General features: G+C 41.7%; 1 protein-coding gene across 3 annotated transcripts in view; it reads right to left on the bottom strand.

Moving 5' to 3' along the window:
• ALKBH3 (alkB homolog 3, alpha-ketoglutarate dependent dioxygenase) overlaps positions 1-18,218 on the bottom strand; it is a 33,154-nt gene extending 14,936 nt beyond the window's left edge. Inside the window, exons 1-8 of one of the 3 annotated variants that reach the window (XM_008701058.2) lie at positions 17,840-18,218; positions 16,182-16,326; positions 15,772-15,875; positions 14,495-14,529; positions 11,323-11,370; positions 9,402-9,505; positions 7,754-7,842; positions 2,273-2,482 (exon numbers count right to left, since the gene is read on the bottom strand). In XM_008701058.2, coding sequence (XP_008699280.2) covers positions 2,273-2,482; positions 7,754-7,842; positions 9,402-9,505; positions 11,323-11,370; positions 14,495-14,529; positions 15,772-15,875; positions 16,182-16,260 — 669 coding nt within the window. In that variant the 5' untranslated portion in view covers positions 16,261-16,326; positions 17,840-18,218. The remainder of the gene's footprint in view (positions 1-2,272; positions 2,483-7,753; positions 7,843-9,401; positions 9,506-11,322; positions 11,371-14,494; positions 14,530-15,771; positions 15,876-16,181; positions 16,327-17,839) is intronic. The other 2 variants (XM_008701057.2, XM_008701059.2) reach the window with 2 other exon arrangements.
• Positions 18,219-23,711: the final 5,493 nt, after the last annotated feature.

Raw genomic sequence — 23,711 nt, 5'->3', positions numbered from 1 at the left:
TATATTTCCTCCCAAATCTGTTTCCTCGGCCAACTTTGTTTCAAGATCCCAGGTGAATTTTCTTACTTAGGAAGTCTACATTTTTATTAAATCAGCCACGACAGGTATAGTGCAGATTCCCTTGCTACTGGCAGATAATTAAAGGGACGGTACCACATTTTTAGTATTTCATGGCCTGTGCTTTCACCATATTCATCAAAATAAACTGTAAGAAGCCTTGAGAAGATAAAGCTTCAGTATGGGCAGTCTCCCTCTTAACCCGAGATTTTGTTCCAAATGGTTGCCTTCAAGGCTGTGTGGTAGTTGTATTAGCCATCCACTCATTAACCTATAACAGACGTCAGGTATATTACCAAGAAATAGCCCTTGGTTGCCGTGAATAATGTTTTTATATGAGAAAATGAAGACCTTCAGTTGCCTGGAGGGGAAATGGAATGGGGGTATTCTGGGCACCAGAACACTGCTAATGCTTAATGGCTGGAAACCGCTTCTACAGTAAAACTAATTATCCAGAAAGCATGCTTTGGGAATCCTTAGGCTTCAAATCTATAAATAGGCCAAAAATATTTTTTAAAGGGGGGTAATGGTGATGAATGGATGTGTGTAAAGAAACAGTAATTGAACACTTCAATACCTGGCAACAAAGAAAAGTAACCACCAAGAATGAGAGGCTAGGATTACACCAAACATTATACTGCATCTAGCACAGCTTACAGGCCAGTCAGAGGAGGAAGGAAAACTCCCGTCAGAAGGCACAGCACCAGCAAGTGCTAGGTCATAAGCTCCAGTCGGGAAAAGGTGACTTCATCTCACTCAATCATTGCTACGCCCCCAGCTCCCACAACCATGCCCGACAAAAAGTTGGTGTTCCTTATGCCTGGCTTGAGAAGAGGATCTGAACTTAAAAATGAGACACATAGTGTTTCTCTGCTATTCACATAACAGGAGTCTTCCCAAGGGCAGGATGAATTATTGATTTAATTTATTTAACTGGGTTTTAACTGAGTGGAAGCTGCGGATAAAAGCATAACCATACCCAAAGAGAACATGGCAAAGGTTGGGCTGTCTACTACTCAAGTGGTACTCCTGGTGTATGAGAAACCTAATCACCAATGAAACTGTGAAGTCTATTCGAGGTGCTCAGAAGCGAGTTTACTCAGTAAGTCATTGGCAACTGACAATCCCCTGCTAACACAGACCAAAGAAAACCTAATCAATGGAAATTACACCAACAAAAGCTGCTTAATGGTATAAATGCAAAATAACGCAATATGCTCCAAAATACCATGCCTGGAAACTGAAAATATGTGTCAGGAAAATAGCCCAGTCCTTTAACTCTGTTCTTAGAAGCAGCATATCTGATGAAGAACAGACATGAGCACTGACACACTAACTATTTGGTCTGGATTAGGTCATATTCTAAACACAGCCTTATAAGCCTTTCCACACTGACTGGGTCTGCTTTAATGTTATAAGCTAAATGATCGGGAACCTTGGTAAGAAAAAGACACAAAGATAGTAAGATAATCTTGCAGAGGTTTGCTCTTTTGAGTTCCTACTATCCTTCTATCTATTTTAGTTCTAAGGTCCTCTACTTTTTTGATTTAAGAAAATTAACAGTCTTGTGTCCCTCAAATTGTCATGTAATACAGGTAAAAGCTGGGATGGAAACCTAAAGTTATTATATAGTTTAGTCCCTGCTTCTCCACCTGAACTTGGACAGACCACCACCTCTGATGATTTGGCTTGAATTTCCACTTTCTGAAAGAATTACAGGTTCATCTGTATTTCAGAAGATGGCTGAGAAGGCAATGAGGACGCTCACAATGCTCCCTCATAGAAAAGAGGCAACACGGCCATGGAGAAGACTGACGTAGCCCATCTTCAGGGCTATCTGCCTCACACCACCTTCCTTTCCCATCTCGCATCTACTAGCTTGAGCCTTCCCTTTATAAGCCCTCCTTCACGGCTTTTATCATAATTCCAATTATTTCAATAATCAGTAATATCTGTCTATCCCCTGTCCACCAACGGAAAGGGGTCCCCGGCGCCTGGCACAAGGCAAGCAGTTCCTGTTGGATAAGTAAACGAACGAATGAATGAAGGGAGTCAAACATGAACCATGGGGTAGGCATCATTTGAAAATATTCCAACAATAAAACACGTACTCCTATTCTCTAAATCTGAAAACAGGAGCTTTTAAGAGCTCTACTTTTTTCACAAAATATTAGAAGGCAGGAAAAACATTAAAAAAGAGGAAGAGAATACTCACTGGTGGGGGCTTCCTTCTCATCTCAAAAGTGCGCGTGGCACCAAAACTCAGGGAAGCGATGACGGGACATCTCCCTAGCGAAGGTTCATCGTCGCTATGCCAGTCGACACTGTCCTTCTCGTTTCGGTAAAGATTGCAGAGCAAGGAATTGAAGGTGTGGCCGGTGTTCTCTTCAATTTGGTCCTTCAGTGAGCGCAGCACAGGATGCCACTGCAATCAAGAGGCCAAGAAAAGGGGCAGAGATGGTTCACTAAGGCACAAGTTGGCAGCCACAGGTAAAACAGAAGAAAGTGTAAAATCAGTCACGTTGTAAACAGGCACGGAATAAGCAAAACTCTTGGAATGCAACAGCCATTATTTCTCCCATTATTTCTATTTTGATGCAAGTTGACCTCCACAATTTGATTAAGGTACTAAATTTGGTAGAGCAAGGTCATGAGGACCAACCCTATTGATCCATCTCATCCTTTCCATGTGAAATACATGACCCTCGCAAAGCAGCAACTGTCATCACATTCAGGACAGCCACCTCAGTAAGTCATTAAGGAGGTAAGTGGAGCGGTAGAGTCCAGGTTGCCGCCACAGCCAACGGGCTGCCAGGATGTTGGCAGATAGAGACTGAAGTCTGAGGAGTGAAACAACTCTCCTGCTGGGTGGCCCTCTGTTCTTTTGACTCCTATTTTATCATGAATGACAGAATTGCTTTTAAAAAAAGATATTTAATATTTCCAAAGTGGCTAACTTCCTAAAAATAGAACCTAAGGGAAAAAACATTCTACAGAACAGAATCATGACATGGCCTTGATAAATACATGGGCTGTGAACTATAGACGGTTTAAACAGACTCCACGGCCCTGCCTCCAGAGCACCTAGATTTGTGGTTTATATTATATGTGATTTATATTTGGAACTCACGTCTTGCCACATACACCATAGGAAGCTATGACCCTTGACCTTAGGTTGTAGTTGGGAGCTACCAACAGCATAGCTCGTATTAGTTCTTGTTAGAATTCTGTCCTTCCTCCAAGAAACCTCGAGTACTTTACAGAACTTCCTTTTATGACAATCGTTCTCACACCCCTATCAAAAATTGTGGACCTCAGAGAACTTCTGTTTATATGGGTCACAGCTATGACATTTATCATATTAAAAATTAAAACTTAAAAAGGTTAAACTATTGGTTAATTCATTAAAAAAAATACATACCCATGAGTTAACATAAATACTATTTTACAAAAAATAACTCTATTTTCCAATACAAAAAATTGGCAAGAAGAGTGGCACTGTTTTGCAAATCTCTTTACTGCCTGGCTTCACTGAAGAGAGGTGATTCTCACATCTGCTTCTGCATTCAGTCTGTTACAATATGTTGTTTTTGTTGAAGTATATGAAGAAAATTGGCTCCACACGAATACGTAGTTAGAAAAGGGCAGGAGTCTTTCCCAGCCTTTCCAAATAATTGTGGATATTCTCTGCTATTACACCAAAACTCAATAAGTACTGATTTCCTACAGGTCAGTTGCAGTGTGGAATCTGAAACCGTATCAACAAACTTCTCATATTCTGTTACATTTAAATCTACTGGTCCGGCTTGCACTCTGAATGAGTCTTTTAATCTTTTATGATTCTGTAACATCAAGCACTGGGCATGTGGAAAATATTGATCCAATGAGTAATGCAGACTGACATTACTGTTGACACATTCCATTATACAATTTCTAAAAATCATATCCATTAATATTACCACTGATCTCATCAGAAAAGACTAAGTAATAGAAAGAGGTCAGGATCAAAGTGGCAGATATGACTTTTTCCAAAATTCTAATTCTCTTAAAAACTCAACTTTTATAAGTAACAAATCTAGCCGTTGTTTTCCTTGAAGGGACATTCACTTCATTTATGAGAAAATGTCTACCAAATACTCAAGCCTGAATAACTATAGCTTGTCTGCTAGTTGTTCTTCCAAACAAAAACGGTCCATGATAAAAGTAGGTCGTTCAGCTATAGCTTAACAAATCACACGAGTGTTCTGCCTTGACAACTATCACACTTGGCTTGTAGCAGGACTCCTTTATGCATACTTCCCATTTCATCAAACTATTAAAGAGACATGAACTCAATTACTGAGATTTAATTAATAATGTTTACTGCTTTGAGGAACATTCTTAAAACCAGCTTTTTTTTTTTTTTTTTAAACTGGAAGTTCATGGTGGTGAAGAATAATACCATGATTATTAGCATAGTTTGGTGACAATGACCTGATTCCTGCTTGGGCACCATAAGTTTTATCCACCATTACCTTCGTATCATCGGTGCAAACTTGACATAGTGAAAATGTCACACATCCCTAGTATTATTATAAAAATAGTTTTGACCTGTGCACTCCCCAAAAGGACTTCGTGGACCCCTCCAGGTATCCACCGACTCTACTTTAAAGAACACCTTCAAAGTCATGTTCTATGTATGGCAGTGAAGGAATAGATGTTCGGCAAAGGAAAGCATAATATTGTAAGTATATCCCATGGCTACTCTCAGGTAAAACTGCCAAGGAAGCATATGTGGGAATCACTCAGCTTTGCTGTGATGTAGCAATCATGGTAAACTGGGATTCCTTATTACAGATACTAGCATTACATTCTAAGCAGAGGATTTTTTAAAATAAACAATGACAACAACAAACCAAACTTAGATGAGTAAAACAGAAATTTTATTAAACTAACCTATGTTCAAGAGGATAAATTTCAAAGTGAAATTTCATAATAATGTTAGCAAGCGTATTTCCTATTTGTTTTATGGCTTTAAGCTTATCTTCATGGAGATAAAGATCAGATGCTAGAATTATACACTTAGCAAGAAAAATAAGAATGTAAAAGAGGAAGATAGCTTTTCTGCAATGTGACTGAGAAACTAATTAGCACTTCCCTGACTTGCTTAGGGACTGAGTACTGTGATAACTCCAAGTTTGCATTATGTTTCTAAGTGGGTATATATTTTTACTGGTTATTTTTGGTGGTGAAGTAAGGAGAAAAAAAGGGGATAATGAACTAGAGGATTAATTTAGACTCTCCAACCAATACTCTATATACAGATCCCTCAGAACTGAATGTCTAAATTAAAATTCAGCATCATCTCACTGTTCAGTGAAGACATTCTATCCTTAAAAGACATCTGAGGAAAAGAGTATGAGAAAATATGAATCACAGAAGTAAAAGGACCTATTCAGTGGCTTTCAAAAAGTGTTTTGTAGAGCCTTAGGTACCACAGAAGTGTCTCTGGGATTACAGTAGGAGAAAGGAGAGGTCAAGCTGGTGGGACTCCCAGCCAGTCAAGGCACTTCTTTATTTTCATACATTGGGTTCATACAAGATTTAGTTCAAAAAAGACTAAAAGAAGTTTAATAACCTCTGACTGAATTTGCTCCTGTGCTTTGGGTTATTAAGCTTGAGGTAATAATTTTAAAATTAAACAAGTTAAAATTAAACAAGAACCCCCAACACACATATATACCTCTAAAAAATGTGAGAAAGAGGCATCTCTTTTGATTTTGTTCACGATGGTATATAAACAAACTAAATCTTTAGCAATAAATACAAAGTTATGAACCAGCCAAATTCAAATAAAAGAATTCTAATGTGACAACCGTAATACTCAGCAAAAAAGTTTGCTTGAGATAATTATGGTATGTACATATAGATTATGGACTACTTCACAGCTATTAAATACAATGTGAAAGAATATTTAATGATACTAAAACATGTTAATGATGTAGTTAAATGAAATGTAGTATAGTTGATATTTTTATAGAAAAATTCTCTCTATATTATTTCCCTAAAATGAAAAAAAAGGGGGGTGGGGAGGGGAGGTGTGTCTGGCTGGCTCAGTTGGTAGAGCATGTGACTCTGGATCTCAGAGTTGTGAGTTCAAGCCCCATGTAGGGCATGGAGCCTACTTTAAAAAATAAAAAGACTGGAGCCAAACATCAGATGGAAGAATTACCCAAAATTTTAATATTCTTCATGCTTATTAAAAAATTCTAAAATTTAAAAAAATAAACTCCTATTACATACATTATAAGAAAAAGACTGTCATTAAAAAATTCTTTTGAAGAGTTGTCAAAATGTCCTCAAAGCATAAGTGGCCATACTACTCAGCATATATGATGTGTCTTATGTTTATTCTAAAGTAGGGGTTCTTAGCCAAGGGCAATTCTGCCCCCTAGAAAATGTCTGGCAATGTTGGGAGTCATTTTTGGTTGTCACAACTGAGTGAAGAGTGCTTCTGGCCTCTATTAGGTACAAGCCATGGATATTGCTAAACACCCTACAAAGTACAGGACAGCCCCAACAACAAAGAATTACCCAGCCCCAAAAACCAGTAATACCAAGGCTGAGAAATCCTGTTCTAAAAGATTAACTAAAATGATGGGAAAGAACTCCTTCCCTAGAGCCTGTTTAATCCTCAACTTCTCTGCTATGACTGTTGACAAGAAGGTAAATTAATTCTGACAGAAACATGGCCAGCCATCTGTTGGATTGGTCTAATTCAATTCTCTTCATGTTTCCAAATCAACCTCAGCTATAAAGGGTCTCAGCACTTCCCTGGGTCACATTCTAAATGCAGCCCTACAAACAAAAGCATGCAGCTATCTTCTTATGTTAAAAAGCCATGTCCCCACTCCCACCCCTGTCAATATTTTGTCCCTGAACACTTTAGTCAAGTGGGAGTTTATTATTACAAATTACTAGAAGCTCTAAAATGTGCCATATTTCTGTTTATTTCAATGTCATAAGCGAAACTCCATTTTCTTCAAAGTCTCGTTCAATAAAGCATAAAATTATTTGCCAAAGGCAAGATTCCAGGAACTAAACAAGGAGCTATTTCTTGGACCTTAACTCCATCCTTTGGACAAGCTTAATTTATATACTAGAATCTCCTTGTCTACCGTCATGGAAATTTTTAAAAACAAGAGTAACAGTAGAAATAAGCCAAAGCCATGATAAGATTTCCAAAGTCTAAGAACTGCAGCCACAGAATGAGTACAAAGTCAACAAGAAAAACACCAGATTTTTTTCACAAATGGCAAAAGAGCCTGAGAAATGGAAAGAGATGTTGTGACCTCACTGGCCAGTCGTAAGAATTTGGCTCCAGAGCAAACGTGTACCAGGGTGTACACAGAAGGCTATGGCCACAAGAGCTGGGGAAAGGGGAAGATTTGAGGAAATGGTTCATTTTCCCGAAATCCTTGAGCCTGGTTCCAGTTCATTCTAGCTCCAATTTTTTTCTCATCATCAGAGTTCATCTCTAGATCAAAAAACACATCGAGAATGATAAGCGCAAAGACTCAAGTGTTTGAACCCAGAAGATTTTTGGAACTAGGAACCATCATGCAACGCTGCAAGGTAATATACTGGTATTTTACAGCACTCTACATTTATAGTATATAGTCTATAAAACCATACCAATAACAATATTCCAACATACGTGAGGATTTGGTTCCATAGTGATTCTTGAATAAGTGTAAGGAAGTTCTCCATACCATGCTGTAAGTCTTGGTTGCTTGTAAGTTACATCTAAGAAAGAAAATACAGGGCCTTTGAAACGGTTTGATGCTATTTAAGGTGTGCCTACTGAGTGCCATGCAATGTGCAAGAAACTTTGAGAAATACAAAGGCAGAGTAACGATGGGCTCTGACCCAGGGTTCCACGTTCTTAGAGGACATGGGATTTCAGGAGTAGAATGGGTAAGAGCTCAAAGAAAGAGGACGAGAGAAGGTATGTTGGCAGAAACCATATCAGCAAAGGCTCTGAGGTGAGAATATGTGTGACCTGTTTGTGTCAGTGAGGACATCAGTAAGAGTGGAGTCACACTGCAGAACAGTTCAGATTAGGGAGGGCCAAAAAAAAGCAGGTTATGGAGTCTGAACCCTTGTAGGCAGGAATCTGTGGCACCAACATGCATACAAGAAACAAGACAAACTGTTCATCCATGTGCCACCTTTTGATTTTAAGAAAGGGTTCTGACCAACCATAGCACGAGGCTGATTGCAGTCAAAAGTTTTTGATGTCCAATTTATATAGAAGGGAGTTATCCATAGATCTTCTATTTTTCCTCACAATTGACATCAACTGCTATAATAAGAACAATAATGATAAAGGCAGCTAACATTCACTGAAGGTTTACTATGTACCAGTCATTCTGCCAAGCACTTATCATGCGGTATCTCATTTAATTATCACAACAACCTTACAAGGTAGGTATTATTATTAGTCCATTTTACAGATTAGAAAACCAAGAATTGAAAAACTACTTAACTATAAGTTGCTTAAAATTAACAATTATTTTGAATGACAAAGCCAGCAATCAAGGCCAAGCTGGCCACCAAAAGCCCTGCCATGGAAACTCTGGGAGTCAGGAGAAAAAGCAGACTCCTATTCTGATGTCTGAGTCACAAAAATGAAGCCAGTATACTTTGCACCTCTTTCTCTACAGAAAATGTGAATTCACTCAGGGTGCCAGAAAGGAAATTTTATGCTAGAGCAAAGACGTCCTCCAGTGGCCACCTCTGGTATGGCAGATACTGTTGGCTTATAGATGCCCACAGAGGAGCTGGTTCCAAGTCAGGTAATCTTTACCAGCTCAGGACAGTACAGATGCTGAAACTAAAGGACACTGGACTCTTCTAGTGAAACTAAAATGAGAATAAAAAGCTGGTAATAAGGATCATAAAAGAACATATGCCAAACAGAATCAGAAAAAGAAAAGCTCTGGAAGTTTCTATAAAGAGGAAAACAGCACTATTTAAAGTAATAAAGGTAATGAACAAACTCAAGAAGAGAGGTATCAACCACAGTTCAGCCAAACCAAAGATCCTTCGGTTCCTTGAATTCCCACCTCCATGCTCCTGCCCTGATGGCTCTGATCGCAGAGCCTGCACCTGCTGTTTCTTCTGCCTGGAATCCTCTTCCCTGTCCCTTTTCACTGGCAAATCCTTACTCATCCTTAGGGTCTCTGTTAGGTTTTAAATCTGTTTAATTACAACGGGGCGAGGTAAAAGGGGCAACGGTATCAGAAAACATTCTAGAAAGGGAGACCAGGCAGCAACAAGTGTGATCTCAGACATCTACTTACCATCTCTGATGCCGGTCCTCTGTTTCCAGGGAACGACCTCACAAAGCTGTTCCAATACCCAGCTGGCTTCTTTTAAGTCAATAAAGCCAGGATACAAACACACCCTTGATGCAGAAAGAACCATTATTAACTAAAGAACACAGAAAAGAGGGGCGCCTGGGTGGTTCAATCAGCTAAGTGTCTGACTCTTGATTTCGGCACAGGTCATGATCTTGGGGTCCTGGGCTCAAGCCCCGTGTCAGGGGCTCCTCACTCAGTGTGGAGTCTGCTTGAGATTCTCTCTCTCCCTCTGCCTCTCCCCCCACTCGCGCGCACACACACACTCTCTCTCTCAAAATAAATAAAATCTTAAAAAAAAAAAAAAGACCACAGAGAAGATGGGCTAGTCTTAGTGGAGGAAGTTAATCTGGACGCTTCCTCATGGGTAGATGAAATCATCTTACCATATCTCTCACGGCAAGCAGAACCTAATTATCACCAGGTCATGATGTTCCAAATGTGAAATAAACTTTCATATTAAGACAATAAAAGAGGCAATAAAGGAAAAAGAATGCAAGAGGGCTTTTAGAGATATGCTTCAAATACTGCTCTACCACCACCTGCTGTGAAACCCTGGACAAATTACTTAACCTCTCTAAACCTTGGTTTTTCTTATCTGTAACACAAAAATGATATCCACCTCATAGGCTTGCTACGAAAAGGAGAGTAACTAATAAAATGCCTGGCCCTGTGTTATTTTAACAATTGGTTGTCTTCTGAGACGAAGCCAACTGTAGGGAAAGCGATCATTTATGACTGTATCAAAATAAACATTTCTAAATGAGGGTTCTTTCTCTCATCGAATATACACTTATTTCAATAATGCCAAGTCAGCTCAAAATCACTTTGGATATCCTTCTTAAGAAATGTTCTCAAAGCCCTTAGAACATTCTGTAGAACTTCACTCTCTGAAGGTGTGTTTGATTTTTTGAAAGAGCCAAAGCTCACCTGAAGCTATGCCTGGTTAACAATGAGATGCGACCAAAAGAATGCAACTGAGTTTCCTACATGACTGTTAAACTTGCTCTGAAAGGGAGGTTCTGAAGCTCTTTCTAAGCAACTTATTTAGATATGCAAGTTCTGATATATTTATTTTAAATGCTTCATTATTTTATACTGACAATTAGTATATTCTTGCATTACAGGGATGCTTTCAAAAAATTTTTTTAAAAGATTTTATCTGTTTGAGAGAGAGACAGAGAGAGAGCATGTGCAAGCAGGGGAAGCAGCAGAGGAGGAGAAAGAATCTCAAGCAGACTGCACCTGAGCCCGACCTTGCGACCCTGAGATCACAACCTAAGCCAAAACCAAGAGATGAACGCTTAACCAACTGAGCCACCCAGGCGCCCCTCAAAATGTTTTTAATAATGATTAATGCCAACTATACCCTAAATTGTATATGCTTTAACTTTACTAAAACTTACCTTAATGTAGATTAAGGTATTAATCCACTCACGTAGATTAAGGGTTAACATAACTTAATATGTTGTATATAAACAAATGTTGTAATAATGATTAATATGATAACAAATGTTGTAATACATAAAATGTAACATAATAATAAAAGAATGTAGCACTCAGAGCATAGAAGTGGAGGGTAGATCAACTCTAATTTTAAGTTACTATGTGGTACCAGGAAAAAGTCCTCAATCTCTTTGGCCTTTAGTTCCTCGCCTGAGAAATTACGGAAGTAATAATTACTGTACCTGACAGAGAGGCTGTGAAAATGTTCTGAAGTTAGAAATGCTATATAAAAAGAGATATTACACTCCCCAAGAATTTCAGAGGCGGAAGTTACCTATTTCAAGTAAGGGAGCAGAATATTTTAAGAGACTATAACTCGATATTAATTATAGTCACTTTATAGGGAGGATGCACTTACCTGGATACGCCTGTGGGTGACACGCTGATTTCATACACACCCTCTTTGCTACAGAAATTAAGAAAACAGACTCGTTAGTACCAGGCAAATAATACACTCCACCCAGTGCAAGAGCTGTGCTTTGCAGTTCCCAAACTTCTGGTCACCAATATCATTTCAGAATGAGGAAGCAGTATGAGGGAGGCATAACCCCACCTTCTTCCACCACGGAGACGGAGGGCAAGATGGTGGCAGATCATTGCTGTCACTGGGAATTGAATCCTGACAGGATCAGGCCATGGAGACAAAGACTGGGATAACATAAATTCTGATTCTACCCCTTTATATTTCATCCATAATTCAGGCTGATATGATCCAGAAATCTATCACACAAAGGGGTACCAAACAGAGCATCTCTTTGGAGATTCTGGAATAGGTGTATTTACAGATAGCAAACACATCTCAGGGATCTGAGCTTCTGCTGCTTTCAGATACACGTCTAATGAGGTTCCTGCTCTGATTAAAATCCTTCAAAGGCCCCCCACCAACTTTTCAGTGCTGCATTCAAGGTCCCCATGATGTAGCTCCACTTCCTGACAGCTCCCACCCACTCATGACCCTCCACTGCCGCTTGGAATCTCCTGAATACACCATGGTATTTCTTTTTTATTCTTTTTTTTTTTTTTTAAAGATTTTATTTATTTGAGAGAGAGTGCAAGCGAGCACTAGCAGGGGGAGGGCAGATGGAGAAGCAGACGCCCCACTGAGCTGAGAGCCCGTTGCGGTGCTTGATCCCAGGACCCCAGGATCATGACCTGAGTCGAAGGGAGAGGCTTAACTGACTGAGCCACCCAGGTGGTCCACACCACAGTATTTCTAATCCTGCTTTTCTACAAGCCGGAATGCCTCCCTGCCATCCAGCACCCCCAATCCAACCCACCCGAGCTTTAGTCTGGCAGAAAATTCTAATTCATTCCTCAAAATCTCAGTTCAGCCTCACCTTCTGTAATGCTTCCTGACCTCTGATCCACCCAAATAATGTTAACCATCTCATCCTCTGTGCTTCCATTAGACCTTATTACAAATCTACTGTTTTACAATATACATGACTGCAATTTATCTGATTACATGTCTATTTCATTTACTAAATTGTGGGCTAGTGAGGGGCAAGGAATGGGTTACTGTTCTGTTTCCCAGTGCCTTGCACATAGTAGATGGGCAGTAAAAGCTTAGAATTTAATCAAATGTGCAAAAGCACAAAACTGTTCCAGAAGTGCAGAATGGCCAGGTCCATAGCGAGAAAACTGACCCAGACTGCATAGGTTCCTCTACCAAGATAACAGTGTCAGACTTTCTTGGACAGAGGTAAGTTATAGAGAACCACATAAAGGGACAGTTTTCACATCACCATCTGCCATGTGAGTTAGTAGTTCATGATCTGTGAGCTGGGCTTTTAGGCAGATGTGAGAGTCCCTCTGAGCAAAAATGTGGGCAGGGTTATTGTCATTTACATTTATCACATCTCTAGATGAGTTGACTATAGTTTCCCCAAAGTGTGAATAATGTTTCAGTGTGATATGTTTTGGGCCATATTTAGAAATTGGCTCACTTCAAATATGGGTGACATTTTTGGCTATTAAATAAAAATCTAACAGAGCTAACTTTAGATAACCAGAACTGACAAACCTTGGGGTCAAGCAGGAAGGAGTTCTGTCACTTTGCTCTGACTTGAATATTCACAACTACCCATTTTTTCAACCTGAATGTCTCATCTGTACCTAGTAACAAGTTTCATGGTTTTACTTATTCTCTTTACCATCAATGGAGGCAATGTCACATTGGTGTTCATAAACGAATCCAAGACTGTTCGAGCCACCAGGCTCTGCCTTAAGTGATCATGCAGTCCAAATCTTTAACATTACAGACAAGGAAACTAAAGTTCAGAGAGATGGCCTTAATGTACCTAAGGACTAGTTACATAGCTAACTAGTGGCCAGGCCACAACTATATACCCTCTTTGAAAGTATGACATTCCTGGTAGTTTCAGCTTTTTCTAGGCTATACAAGTCAACCTGGAAACAGCAGAACAGCCTAATAGACTGTTCATGTTCAATAACGTATACACACTAATTTGTTAAAATAAAAGGATGCTTTCTTCAGGCAATTTACCTATATCAGATGGAAACTGAGAAGGAAAAGAGAAGTCAAAGTGTCTTTTTTTTAAAGATTTGTTTATTTATTTTAAAGAGAGAGAGCACTCAAGCAGTGGGAGGGGCAGAAGGAGAGGGAGAGAATCTCAAGCAGACTCCAACTACCCACTGAGCACAGAGCCTGACGTGGGGCTCGATCTCACCACCCTGAGATCATGACCTGAGCCAAAATCAAGAGTTGGCTGCTTCACTGACTGAGCCGCTCAGGCACCCCACAAAGCATCTTCCATTAATTTTGGAAAAGAATATTTTACATACAGATCAACGTAAGAGAAATTACAAAGATGACATTTTATATACAGATCAATATAAGAGGAATTTAAATTGCTCTGGAACAATTATATGAACATTTAACGTCCTCTAGATTTCGAGCAGCTTTCGTAAGTGTTGCTAGTAAAATACTACCTGACTAAAGTCTTCTCAAAAAGCCAGTTTCAGGGAGCCTAGGTGGCAGAGTCGGTTAAACATCTGATTCTTGGTTTCAGCTCAGGTCACAATCTTGAGATCAAGCCCCATGTGGAACTCCAAGCTCATCGAGAAGTCTGCTAAAGTTCCTCTCTCCCTCTCCCTCTCCCCTTCCCTGTGCTCTCTCTCTCTCTAAATAAGTAAATTTTTAAAACAAACAAACAAACAAAAAAAAACGCCATGTTTCAATGACTCAGGAAAAATCCCCGTCTGTCTTTACTTAGAAATATTTTAGCTTACTATCTGCAGATGCCCTACTGAATCAGGGTCAGGAAATCCGCACCAGAGTCAGAATTTAAGGTACACAAATCTTGTTGCATTTTCCACACCATCAGCAAATTGAGAAAGGCTTCCCAAAAGACCAAGTTTAAAGAGATCTAAGATACAACTATCCCAGCCTAAAATTAAGACAGTAACTGGGCCATTGTCTCTTCCAGACGGAAAACCTGGTGAGGGAAAGATCTGGGCTCTCCATTTTACTGTGGGCAACAAATACAGAAAGGCAGCAAATTACTTACTCAATCACTCGTGGCTCTGGGGCTCTGCGTACTACCTGCAAGGAAACAGGAAGATTTTACTTCTGGAATGATCCTTAATCCTCAGAAAGGCTTATGTGCAGGATTACCATATCCTCTCATTTCTGATAAAAATAAGTCAAATTGAAAACTGTCCCTTTTTAATTTCAAGCTCTTACTATACCACCAGAGACCACTGTCTGCTTTTCTTAAAACTAATTCACAGCTGCTAGTGGGTAAGACAAAAAAATAAAAGTAGGATTAATGCATTTTCAGAGCAGCCAAAAATTCTGGAAAAATCTTCTTTCCAGGAGACTTTTTTAAAATAGAAGATATACTGGGGCGCCTAGGTGGCACAGTCGGTTAAACACCCGACTCTTGGTTTCAGCTTAGGTCACAATCTCAGGGTTGTAAGACTGAGCCCTGCTGTGGGCTCCATGCTCAGCGCAGAGTCTGCTTGAAAGATTCTCTCTCTTTCTCTCTTGAGTCATGCACATGCGTGTGCACGCTCTCTCTCTCTCAAATAAATCAATTAAATTATATCTTTTAAAAAATAAGATAGAAGATATATTAAGAAATAACTTCTTTTTTTTAAAAGATTTTATTTATTTATTTGACAGAGAGAGAGACAGCCAGCGAGAGAGGGAACACAAGCAGTGGGAGTGGAAGAGGAAGAAGCAGGCTCCCAGCAGAGCAGGGAGCCTGATGTGGGGCTCGATCCCAGGCCCTGGGATCATGACCTGATCCGAAGGCAGACGCTTAACGACTGAGCCACCCAGGTGCCCCAATAAATAAGTTTTAATCATTATTTACACAATCACTATTACAGCAAGATGACTGATTTTTAGCTTTTTCCATGTTATTAACAGTGAATCTTCACTGTTTCTTATAATTTTTCCCCACAGGGGAAAAAAAAAGCTAAAAAATCAGGCATTGTAGCAGCTGAAAATTTCAACCCAATTCCAGAGACATCTGCTACATTAGCACTAAAGACAGCATGGTTTTAGGACTATTAGAACTCAGACAACCAATGCCAAGCGCTGGTCATGGTATAACTCCTTCCCCCCAAAATGGGAATTATATATGCCCATCAGCTGGGAGCAGACTAGAAAGAATCTTCAGACATATTAAGGACTAGATACTCCACATTTCATTATTATTATAGGCCTTTCATGGTCCTTTTAGTAGTGAATTTACTCAGTCACTATTGGAGTGTCTACTATGTGACTATAGCTTTTACAAGCAAATCTGTTAGTGTTGTAGAAGAAATAAGAATTTACCTGCTGGGGTTCTCTGAACACAAACTGTCTGTCCACAAGATGATGCTCCTTGTTCATCCATGTCTGACCAGGTCTCTGGTGGAGATGGCTCTGAGCAGTAGCAGCTGAATCAAGAGCAAGAACAGACATGAACTAGACTCAAAAAGTCTGCTCTAGGGAGCAAGGGCCAATAAAATCTACTTGAAGATAACCAATATGACACCTAGAAATTAATTAGTAAAGTCTGTTGGAGATCCCACTACATACACTGAAAGGTCTGAGAGCTGTGACCAAATATGAGGAACACTAAACCTCAACCCTCAATAAAAGATGACCATCAAGAAAATCAAAGCACCAGCTACATTTTAAATAACCTCTTCACATCAACTGAAATGCAAGCGCATTCACACAAGACCCCCACAAGTTCTTGCCTCGCTGAGCAGCGGCCTGGCTCTTAGCGGGGCCAGCCCAGGCTCCCTGCACTCGGGCTCGCCGTCTTTTGTCCTCCATGTTGACCAAAAAGGCTTCTGCTCTTAGCTTTCAGATTTCAATCCTGATTAAAACCACACAACGTATCTGTTTAAAAAAATAAAGTGCTTTTAGTTAGGATTGTGAGAGCATGGACTACCTAAGGGAGTCATTATAATCCTTTCGAGATCAATGCAATCAGAGATTCTATATAAAATTAATTTCTGTCATCACAACATCTCAATCAAGGAGCCTACTAAGTCACTTAGGACTGCTGGTTTTAATGTTTATCTTTTGCAACCTTATAGTACTTTTTTTTTTTTTCCCTGAGAGAGAGCATGGGGGATGGGGTAGACAGAGGGAGAGAGGAAATCTTAAACACACTTCACGACTGGTGCAGAGCCCATACAGGGCTCAATCTCACCACCATGAGATCATGACCTGAGCCAAGATCAAGAGTCGGACTGAGCCCCCCAGGCGCCCCAACAATCTTGCAGTACTTTCGCTGCTTTCACAAGAAAGTACACGTTAAGAAATTGTAAGATCTATCATAAACCACATTAGTCTTATTAGTCTAAAAGAAACTGTAATATTCCCTCACCTATATGGATATTGAGAAATAAGCTCAGACTCAGTTTCCAAGGGCATTTCCGTATTCCATTATAACTGGCTACATCAAACGTCCCTGGAAGCTTGTTAAAAATACCCATGGCCTGTCTCAGAAGATCTGATTTAGAATGGATACAAGTGTTTGTCTTTGTGACAAGCATCGTAGGAGATGATGCTAAGTGGGCATGTATGAAGACCATAAGGTTAAGTGGCTCACCCTGAGTCACTCAGGAAATCAATAGGAGGTAGATTAACATTCAAACTTTATTAACTTCCAGTTTTCAGTTAATTGAAAAAAAAAAAACTCATAATGGCCAGTAATACTAATTTGACATTTTTGCCAATAAAATTTTAGCTCACAGCAAATATAGGAGCACAGCTACAAAGAGACAAAAACAGGGAGGTTCAAGCCACATGCTCTGAACCTAAATCCATTTCTTTATTGGTCTAAGAAAGCTTCACACTTCAAGTCCTCACAGGTAACAAGCTCATTTTATGGCTTATTTAGCTTTCCAAGTTCCAGACCTTCCGCAGACCTTCTGAGCTGCGCTGGGCCCAGGACAAATTTCCCCAGGTGATAAGTATAAAATTCATTCTCATTTAATAGGTAGGGAGATAACAGAAGCTGCCATCTGCCCAAAAAGAGTTAATGGCAGGGTCAAATACCAACCCTCCACTCCCACAATATATGCAGAGGAAGCTTCCATTTTCTCTCAATGAGACCGTCAAAAGCTAACACAATGAGCTATAGTTCTTGCTCTGTTCACAGGGGAGTAATACGTTGTTCTATGCCAGGGACAGCTGTTGAAAATGCAGATTTCGGAGGCCCATTCCAGACCTACTGATTTTGTGGTCTAGAAACTGTTAACTAACCCCACCTTCCATCCTGGGATTCTTTACCCACAGAAAGGTTGAGAACCCTGCAGAAGGCAAAAGGCGAGGGCGCCAGCCTGACTCGCTCTGAATCTAAATCTAGCAGTTCCCAGCGGCATGACCCGTCAGCTGACTTCACCTTTCTGGGCCTGAGTGTCTTCCTCCGTAAAGAGGGGAACCAATACCTCTCACGGCTGAAGTGCAGATCAGGCGATCCTCGGAGATGAAAAAGCCTGGTCCTCAAGCAGAGTTAGCAACTTTCCCTATTTTAGAGCTTTTTCTTCCAGGAGCCCCGGTTCGGTCCTGGAGGTCGACCCGGCAGGGTCCTCAGAGGGTGGTTCCCACAGCCCAGCCACCCAGCGGGGAGCCGGGGCCCCACGGCAGCCGGCGGAGCCCGGCGCGCAGGGACAAACCCGCTCGGTCCTGGAACGGACCCCGCGGCCCCACACCCGCTCCGCCGCCGGCTGTTGGGGAACCTTAAGAGTGAAGCACCGACCCCGACAACTCGCAACCACAGGCCGCGTCTTCAGGTATTTCCTCTGACGTCACGCGCCGCCGCCACCACTTCCGGCGCCATCAACTGGAGTCCGGGCAGCTCCGTGATCCCCGCGCCGGGAGGGCCGCTCTATGAAGGCGCGGACGGGAGGGCCGGGATTGGCGGGGAGCACGGATTGAAGGTGCGGTAGGGTCCCCGTCAGGAGCCGGGATATGGCGAAGGTAGGAAGGGAGACGTGTGTCCTAGGCCGAGGTCCCTCGGGCCATAATCCAACCCCCTTCGCTCCCAAACCAAACTGGAGACGTCTAAGCGCGGGTATCCTTGGTCTCTGCGGAAAGAGTGACTGGGTCCCGGCGGGGCTGGTGGAAGGGCGAGGGGGTTGGGAAACCAGGTCGTGATGTGCTAAGTAAAAAGATTTAAATTTTACCCTGGAAGCCCTGGAGAACGTAACAGGCACTTCCTTTGCGTTCCCATCGCAGCCCGTGCATCCTTCCATCAATAACACAACAGGGCGTGGGACCACGCCTTCAACTCCATGGCTCTCCAGTGCCAAGCACATTTTGCTTCAGTGAACAGACCTAAGTTTCAGTCCAGACGACACCATTTACGAGATGTATAATCTAGGGCAGGTACTCCACTTCTTTATAAAATGGGCATAGCTCTTGTTCGGTGGGTTAAATGTGGCAATGCATGTAAAGAATTTAAAAGGGTGTTTGGAACACAGTAGAAATTCCATTAATATTGAGTGACTTAAAAAATAAAATAAATTTGGGCGCCCGGGTGGCTCAGTCGGGTAAGTGTCTGCCATCGGTTCAGGTCATGATGAGCCCCGCATGGGGCTCCCTGCTCAATGGGGATCCTGCTTCTCCCTCGCCCTCTGCCTGCCGCTTCCCCTGCTTGTGCGCGCTCTGTCAAATAAGTAAAATATTTTTTAAAAAATAAAATTTAAATAAATAAATAAATAAACTTGACCAGTGGGTCAGAGAGTGTCTTCTCTTCACCCCATGAGTTTTTGAGAAGCATCTGTAACATGGCCGCGTTAAACCATGTATCTTACAGTGTGAAAATAGAAAACGTAGCACTGAATTGACTGTTTTGTGCAGCTTATTCTCTAAGACCTACCAAATAACAGTCACTGTGGGCGTCTTTAAAATAAGTCTTGTATTATATACTGCTTACCAGCAAAAGCTCGGTGTACCCCACCAATCTAATTTTCACAGCATCCATCATTCTTTGTTATACTTTGTGACACTGAAGGAAAATGATTTATCCTAGAACCGAAAGGAGAGAAAAGTGGTAGGGTGAGACTATAATTTTTATCTTTTTTTTGTCCCCATCAACTAGTAATTTGTCAGTGTCTGTTTCTGGTTCAGGAACCTTGGCTGTGTCTTCCAAAGGATGTCATTTCCTTCTTTTCAGTGATTATGGTTTTGGAACAGGGACAAAGAAGTTGGATTGAGGAGTCCGTAAAAGTAGTGATTAACACCTTTTCAGCCTCCGAGTAGAACATATCTCAAAAATCCATCCATGGCCCGCTTGCATCCCAAATAACTGCATTTTTAACAAAATCACTTGTATTTTTACCAAGTGTTCAAGGTGATTTAGATGCAGAGAAAGTTTAGAAACCTTCAGGATGCATGTAGGGTGACAAATCATTCCCATTTGTCTGGGACTGAGAGATTTTCCAGGACATAGGATTTTAAATGCTAAAGGCAGGGAAGTACCGGGTAACTGAAATGGTTGGTTACCCTAGATACATGTGAGTATGTAGTATTAGAAAGATGTTCTTTGTGAGTCTTACATCGTGGGTTTCCCCATTTCTATATGCAGGATGTGTTTTTGTCAGGGGGTGGTGGTGGAGGCCGTGGGAGAGGGAATGAAAGTGAGGTGCCTTGCCAGTTATCAGCCCACTGATTCTCAGCTCCAAACCCATCCTCCCCTGCCCTGCTTGCAATACTGGAACATTTCTCCCTTGCCATTTGGTCCGATGTGAAGCGTCATCAGTAGAGGGTGCTGGAGGGACATTAGAGGAGGAAGGGGTTCTTCCTGACTCCAGAGGGCTCCTCTCAGCTGGCTATGCAATGCAGAGCAGCCAGCAGTGTTTGGCATCTCTTTGTGGGCTGAATTGCAACGTTAGTGGAATTTGCAGCCTTGTTAAGTTCCTCTTGTGAAGCTAAGGCATCGACTGGGAAGGAATGGGATCCCAAATTTTGAAATAGTGACATCTGCTTGGACCTAGAGGAAACTGATGTTCCTTGGACACCCAAGGCACCCTGAACCTCCCGAGGCAGTGGAAGTAGCTTACTCTCCTGCGGTCTGAGGAGATGAGCGGTCCTTTGCTTGAAAACCCCGTGAAACCCTCACCTGGAACAGGTGACTTGAAATGCGCAGCATAGATCTGAACTTCCCAACGGGTGGGAGAGCACTCCCAGATTTGTGCCTTCCTTGATGGTGTGTGTGTGTGTGTGTATGTGTACGCGTGCGTGCGTGCGCGCCTGCCTGGACCTGGATGCCGGTAGTGACTGCTCCCTCTACCTCCTGTTTCTGTATTCTTAGATGATACCCTATTATGGTTACTAGTTTTTTTCCACTGAAACTATACAATTTCTGTCTCCTGTTTGATTCCTGTTACAGTGTGATTGTGATATCAGGGGTTGGGAGCAATAGATAGCAAGTGGCTGGCCCCAGAGTTGGCCTTAAACTGTAGGTAATCGGTTCGGCTCTGATTTGGATCCTTACTATCATCCCTGGCCCTTTACTCCCGAGCTGCTTTCTTGTTTCCCTTCACCCGACACAGCCTTCCCAAAGTTGCAGTAGGTCATGCTGATTTGGTTGCCTTGCCTCTACTCTGAAACCAGCATTTTCTCAGCGTATGGTTGGAAGACTCTGCATTGGAGTCCCTAGGGGATGTTTGTGAAAAATGAACATTCCAGGCTGCCCGTCGAGATTCTGGGTTAGTGGGTCTGGGGCAGGGCCGAGCAACTTGCGTATGTAACAGCGCCTTGTTTCATCTTCCAAGAACCTGCCAGAGTTCTGCCTTTTCTAGCTGCCTGTTTTCTGCAGGTGACTACTTCTCACTCAACAGATACCTCATCCCTTGGATGGCAAAACTGATAGATGCTTAAATGCTGGTAGCTCTTACCAGCAGGATTCTGAGTGAGCTACACACTCCAGCCTATTTTCAGTTGCTGATTTTCACACCAGACTCTTGCCAAACATTGCCTGTTTCGATCATATGCTGCTTGCGGAGTGCCTGCTGAGAGTTCTGGAGAAAATCCAATCCAAGGAAAATAATGGCACATCATGCTAATAGCTCAGCGAAGGTACTGCATAGAGAAATTCCCAGCCCGTGTCTCACTGCCAGAGGCTTGGCGGTTCCCAGCTGGAAGGGGGGAGAGTGGGGCAGGAGCCTGCCAACTCTACAGCGTGCTGGCACGGAGGCTTTCAAGTCTCCACCAACTCTAACCAATGTTGAGGAGGACAGGATGCTTCCCCAGACTCCAGACAGGAACTCCTCCCATTCAACACGCAGCACAACTGCAGATGCTCCTCGAGAGAAAATCTGCCAGGAAACCATGGTATCAACTGTGAGGAACAGTTAAAGGACAATATAATTGGATGTGAAATTGCGGACAGCAGACAAATATCCAGGACAGGAAAGGTCACTAGAGGTTACAGGCATCAGTGAAGGCATTATGGCAAACAGGGAGTTATGTCAGAGTTTCAAACAGTATGGAGCGTTTGTTCGGTGGCTAAAAGATATTGATAGTCACATTACTCCTGAAATGAGTAGGCAACATTTACGCATCTGATTTCTAAATAATAGCACATAATATTAACATTTCCTGAGAGCAGGCCAAGTTATATGCATACACTGATCCAATTTTCTAACTATTAGTCCCATTTACAAAGGGAAAAAACTGAACCATAATGCTACATGAGGTCACCATACACTCCTCCGCAAATACATGGCAGAAGAAAAGCCAAATTAGGAAAGACAGGACTATTCCTGGAATGATACATGGCACCATTTCCTGGGGCCTAATAGCTGGGTTCTTCCAGAGACTTTGAAAGTGAAGGATTGGTCAGACCCTAGGTTATAAATCATTTTTGATGGCTTTATCTAGATGGTTTAGCAGATTCTTCTCTAGAGTCACCAAGTCCTCAGAGCCGTGTGAACCACATTATTTCGAGTCTATGAACTGTGATGTCAGCCAAGTCTTTATTCAAATGTCATGTACTGACTGTAGCTAGCACTGTGCTAGATACTAAGGACGAAGTAGTGATCAAAGACAGACCTGGCTCTGCCCGATGGAGGTTACAGTCTAGCAGGAGAGGTAGACATTTTTAAAATACACAAACATTATAGTTGTCATATTTGACATGAGACTCTCATGGGGAACCTGGCCTAGTGGAGTAATATCCCCAGTGTATGCGGACTCTTGTGTTGGTTGGGAGTTCTGATTTGGATTTGATGCAGCTGGTGCATCACTAGCTGGGGGTTGGCCGATCTAGACTGGCCTTGACTCCATGTGCTGTCTTGTCCTTGAACAAGCTCACCAGGCATGTTCCAATAGTGGTATCAGGGAAGACGTGTACAAACACATCTCTTGAGGCCTAGGCTTAGAAGTGGCACAAAAGCACTTCATTTGCTGGCCAAAGCAAGCTAAACCAAGTTGAAGGAGTGGGGAAATAGACTTCCCCTCTTGACTGCAGTTGTTGCAAAGTCACATTGCAGAGTCTGGATACTGGGAGGAGTACAGTATTGGAGCCATTTCTGCAATCTCTCTATCACAGTAAGTGAAGGGACATATTGGAGAGACTGACAGAGGGTTCCTATAGGAAGAGGGTTCCTGTAAGTAGTTGAGGGGGTTCTTTGAGATGGGGTAGAAAGGAGTCAGACCATGCAGACCTTGAGAGGCATAGTAAGCATTCAATGTTCATATATGGTATGAAGCCTATGACTAACATTAGACACTCATTCTCCCTTCCTTCCCTTCCTTTCCATCTTGCAGAATACTTTGAAGCCGTTGCTGAGACCATGTTTTTGGTGTGTGCCTAAGGCAGGGATATCTTCTTTCAAGTGGTTAGGATGCTGATAAGCAAATATTCAACAAAAGCTTATTACTAAAGAAATTTAAAAGCACCTGAAATTATTAAGTGAATGATTAATGGAATATTTTCCCTCATGCCCTGGAATAAATTATCCACTTTTTAGAAGGAAATTCATTATATAGAGAAGCACAAAAACTAAACTGATGTGTCTAGGTTGTCTTTTGCCCTGAAAGAACCAAAGACAGCATAGCTATTAAATAGAGTATTCATGTGAGCTTCCCCTTACAGCTTTTCCATAGGTTGCGTAGCGCTTGGTAGCCAAAGGCAGCCAGCATTTGCACCAGGGTGGGTGCACCAATGAAAGACATGAACCCAAGTTACTCCCATGCATGGAATAACACAAGGTAAACTGGACATGTTAAAAAGTGGCCTTAAATCTTTCAGACTCCTAATACCACTT

This window comes from Ursus maritimus, unplaced genomic scaffold (genome assembly GCF_017311325.1).
Source record: "Ursus maritimus isolate PB19 unplaced genomic scaffold, ASM1731132v1 scaffold_23, whole genome shotgun sequence".
NCBI lineage: Eukaryota > Metazoa > Chordata > Mammalia > Carnivora > Ursidae > Ursus > Ursus maritimus.
Note: the sequence above shows the minus strand (reverse complement) of the source record. Positions and strands in the feature narration are given on the sequence as shown.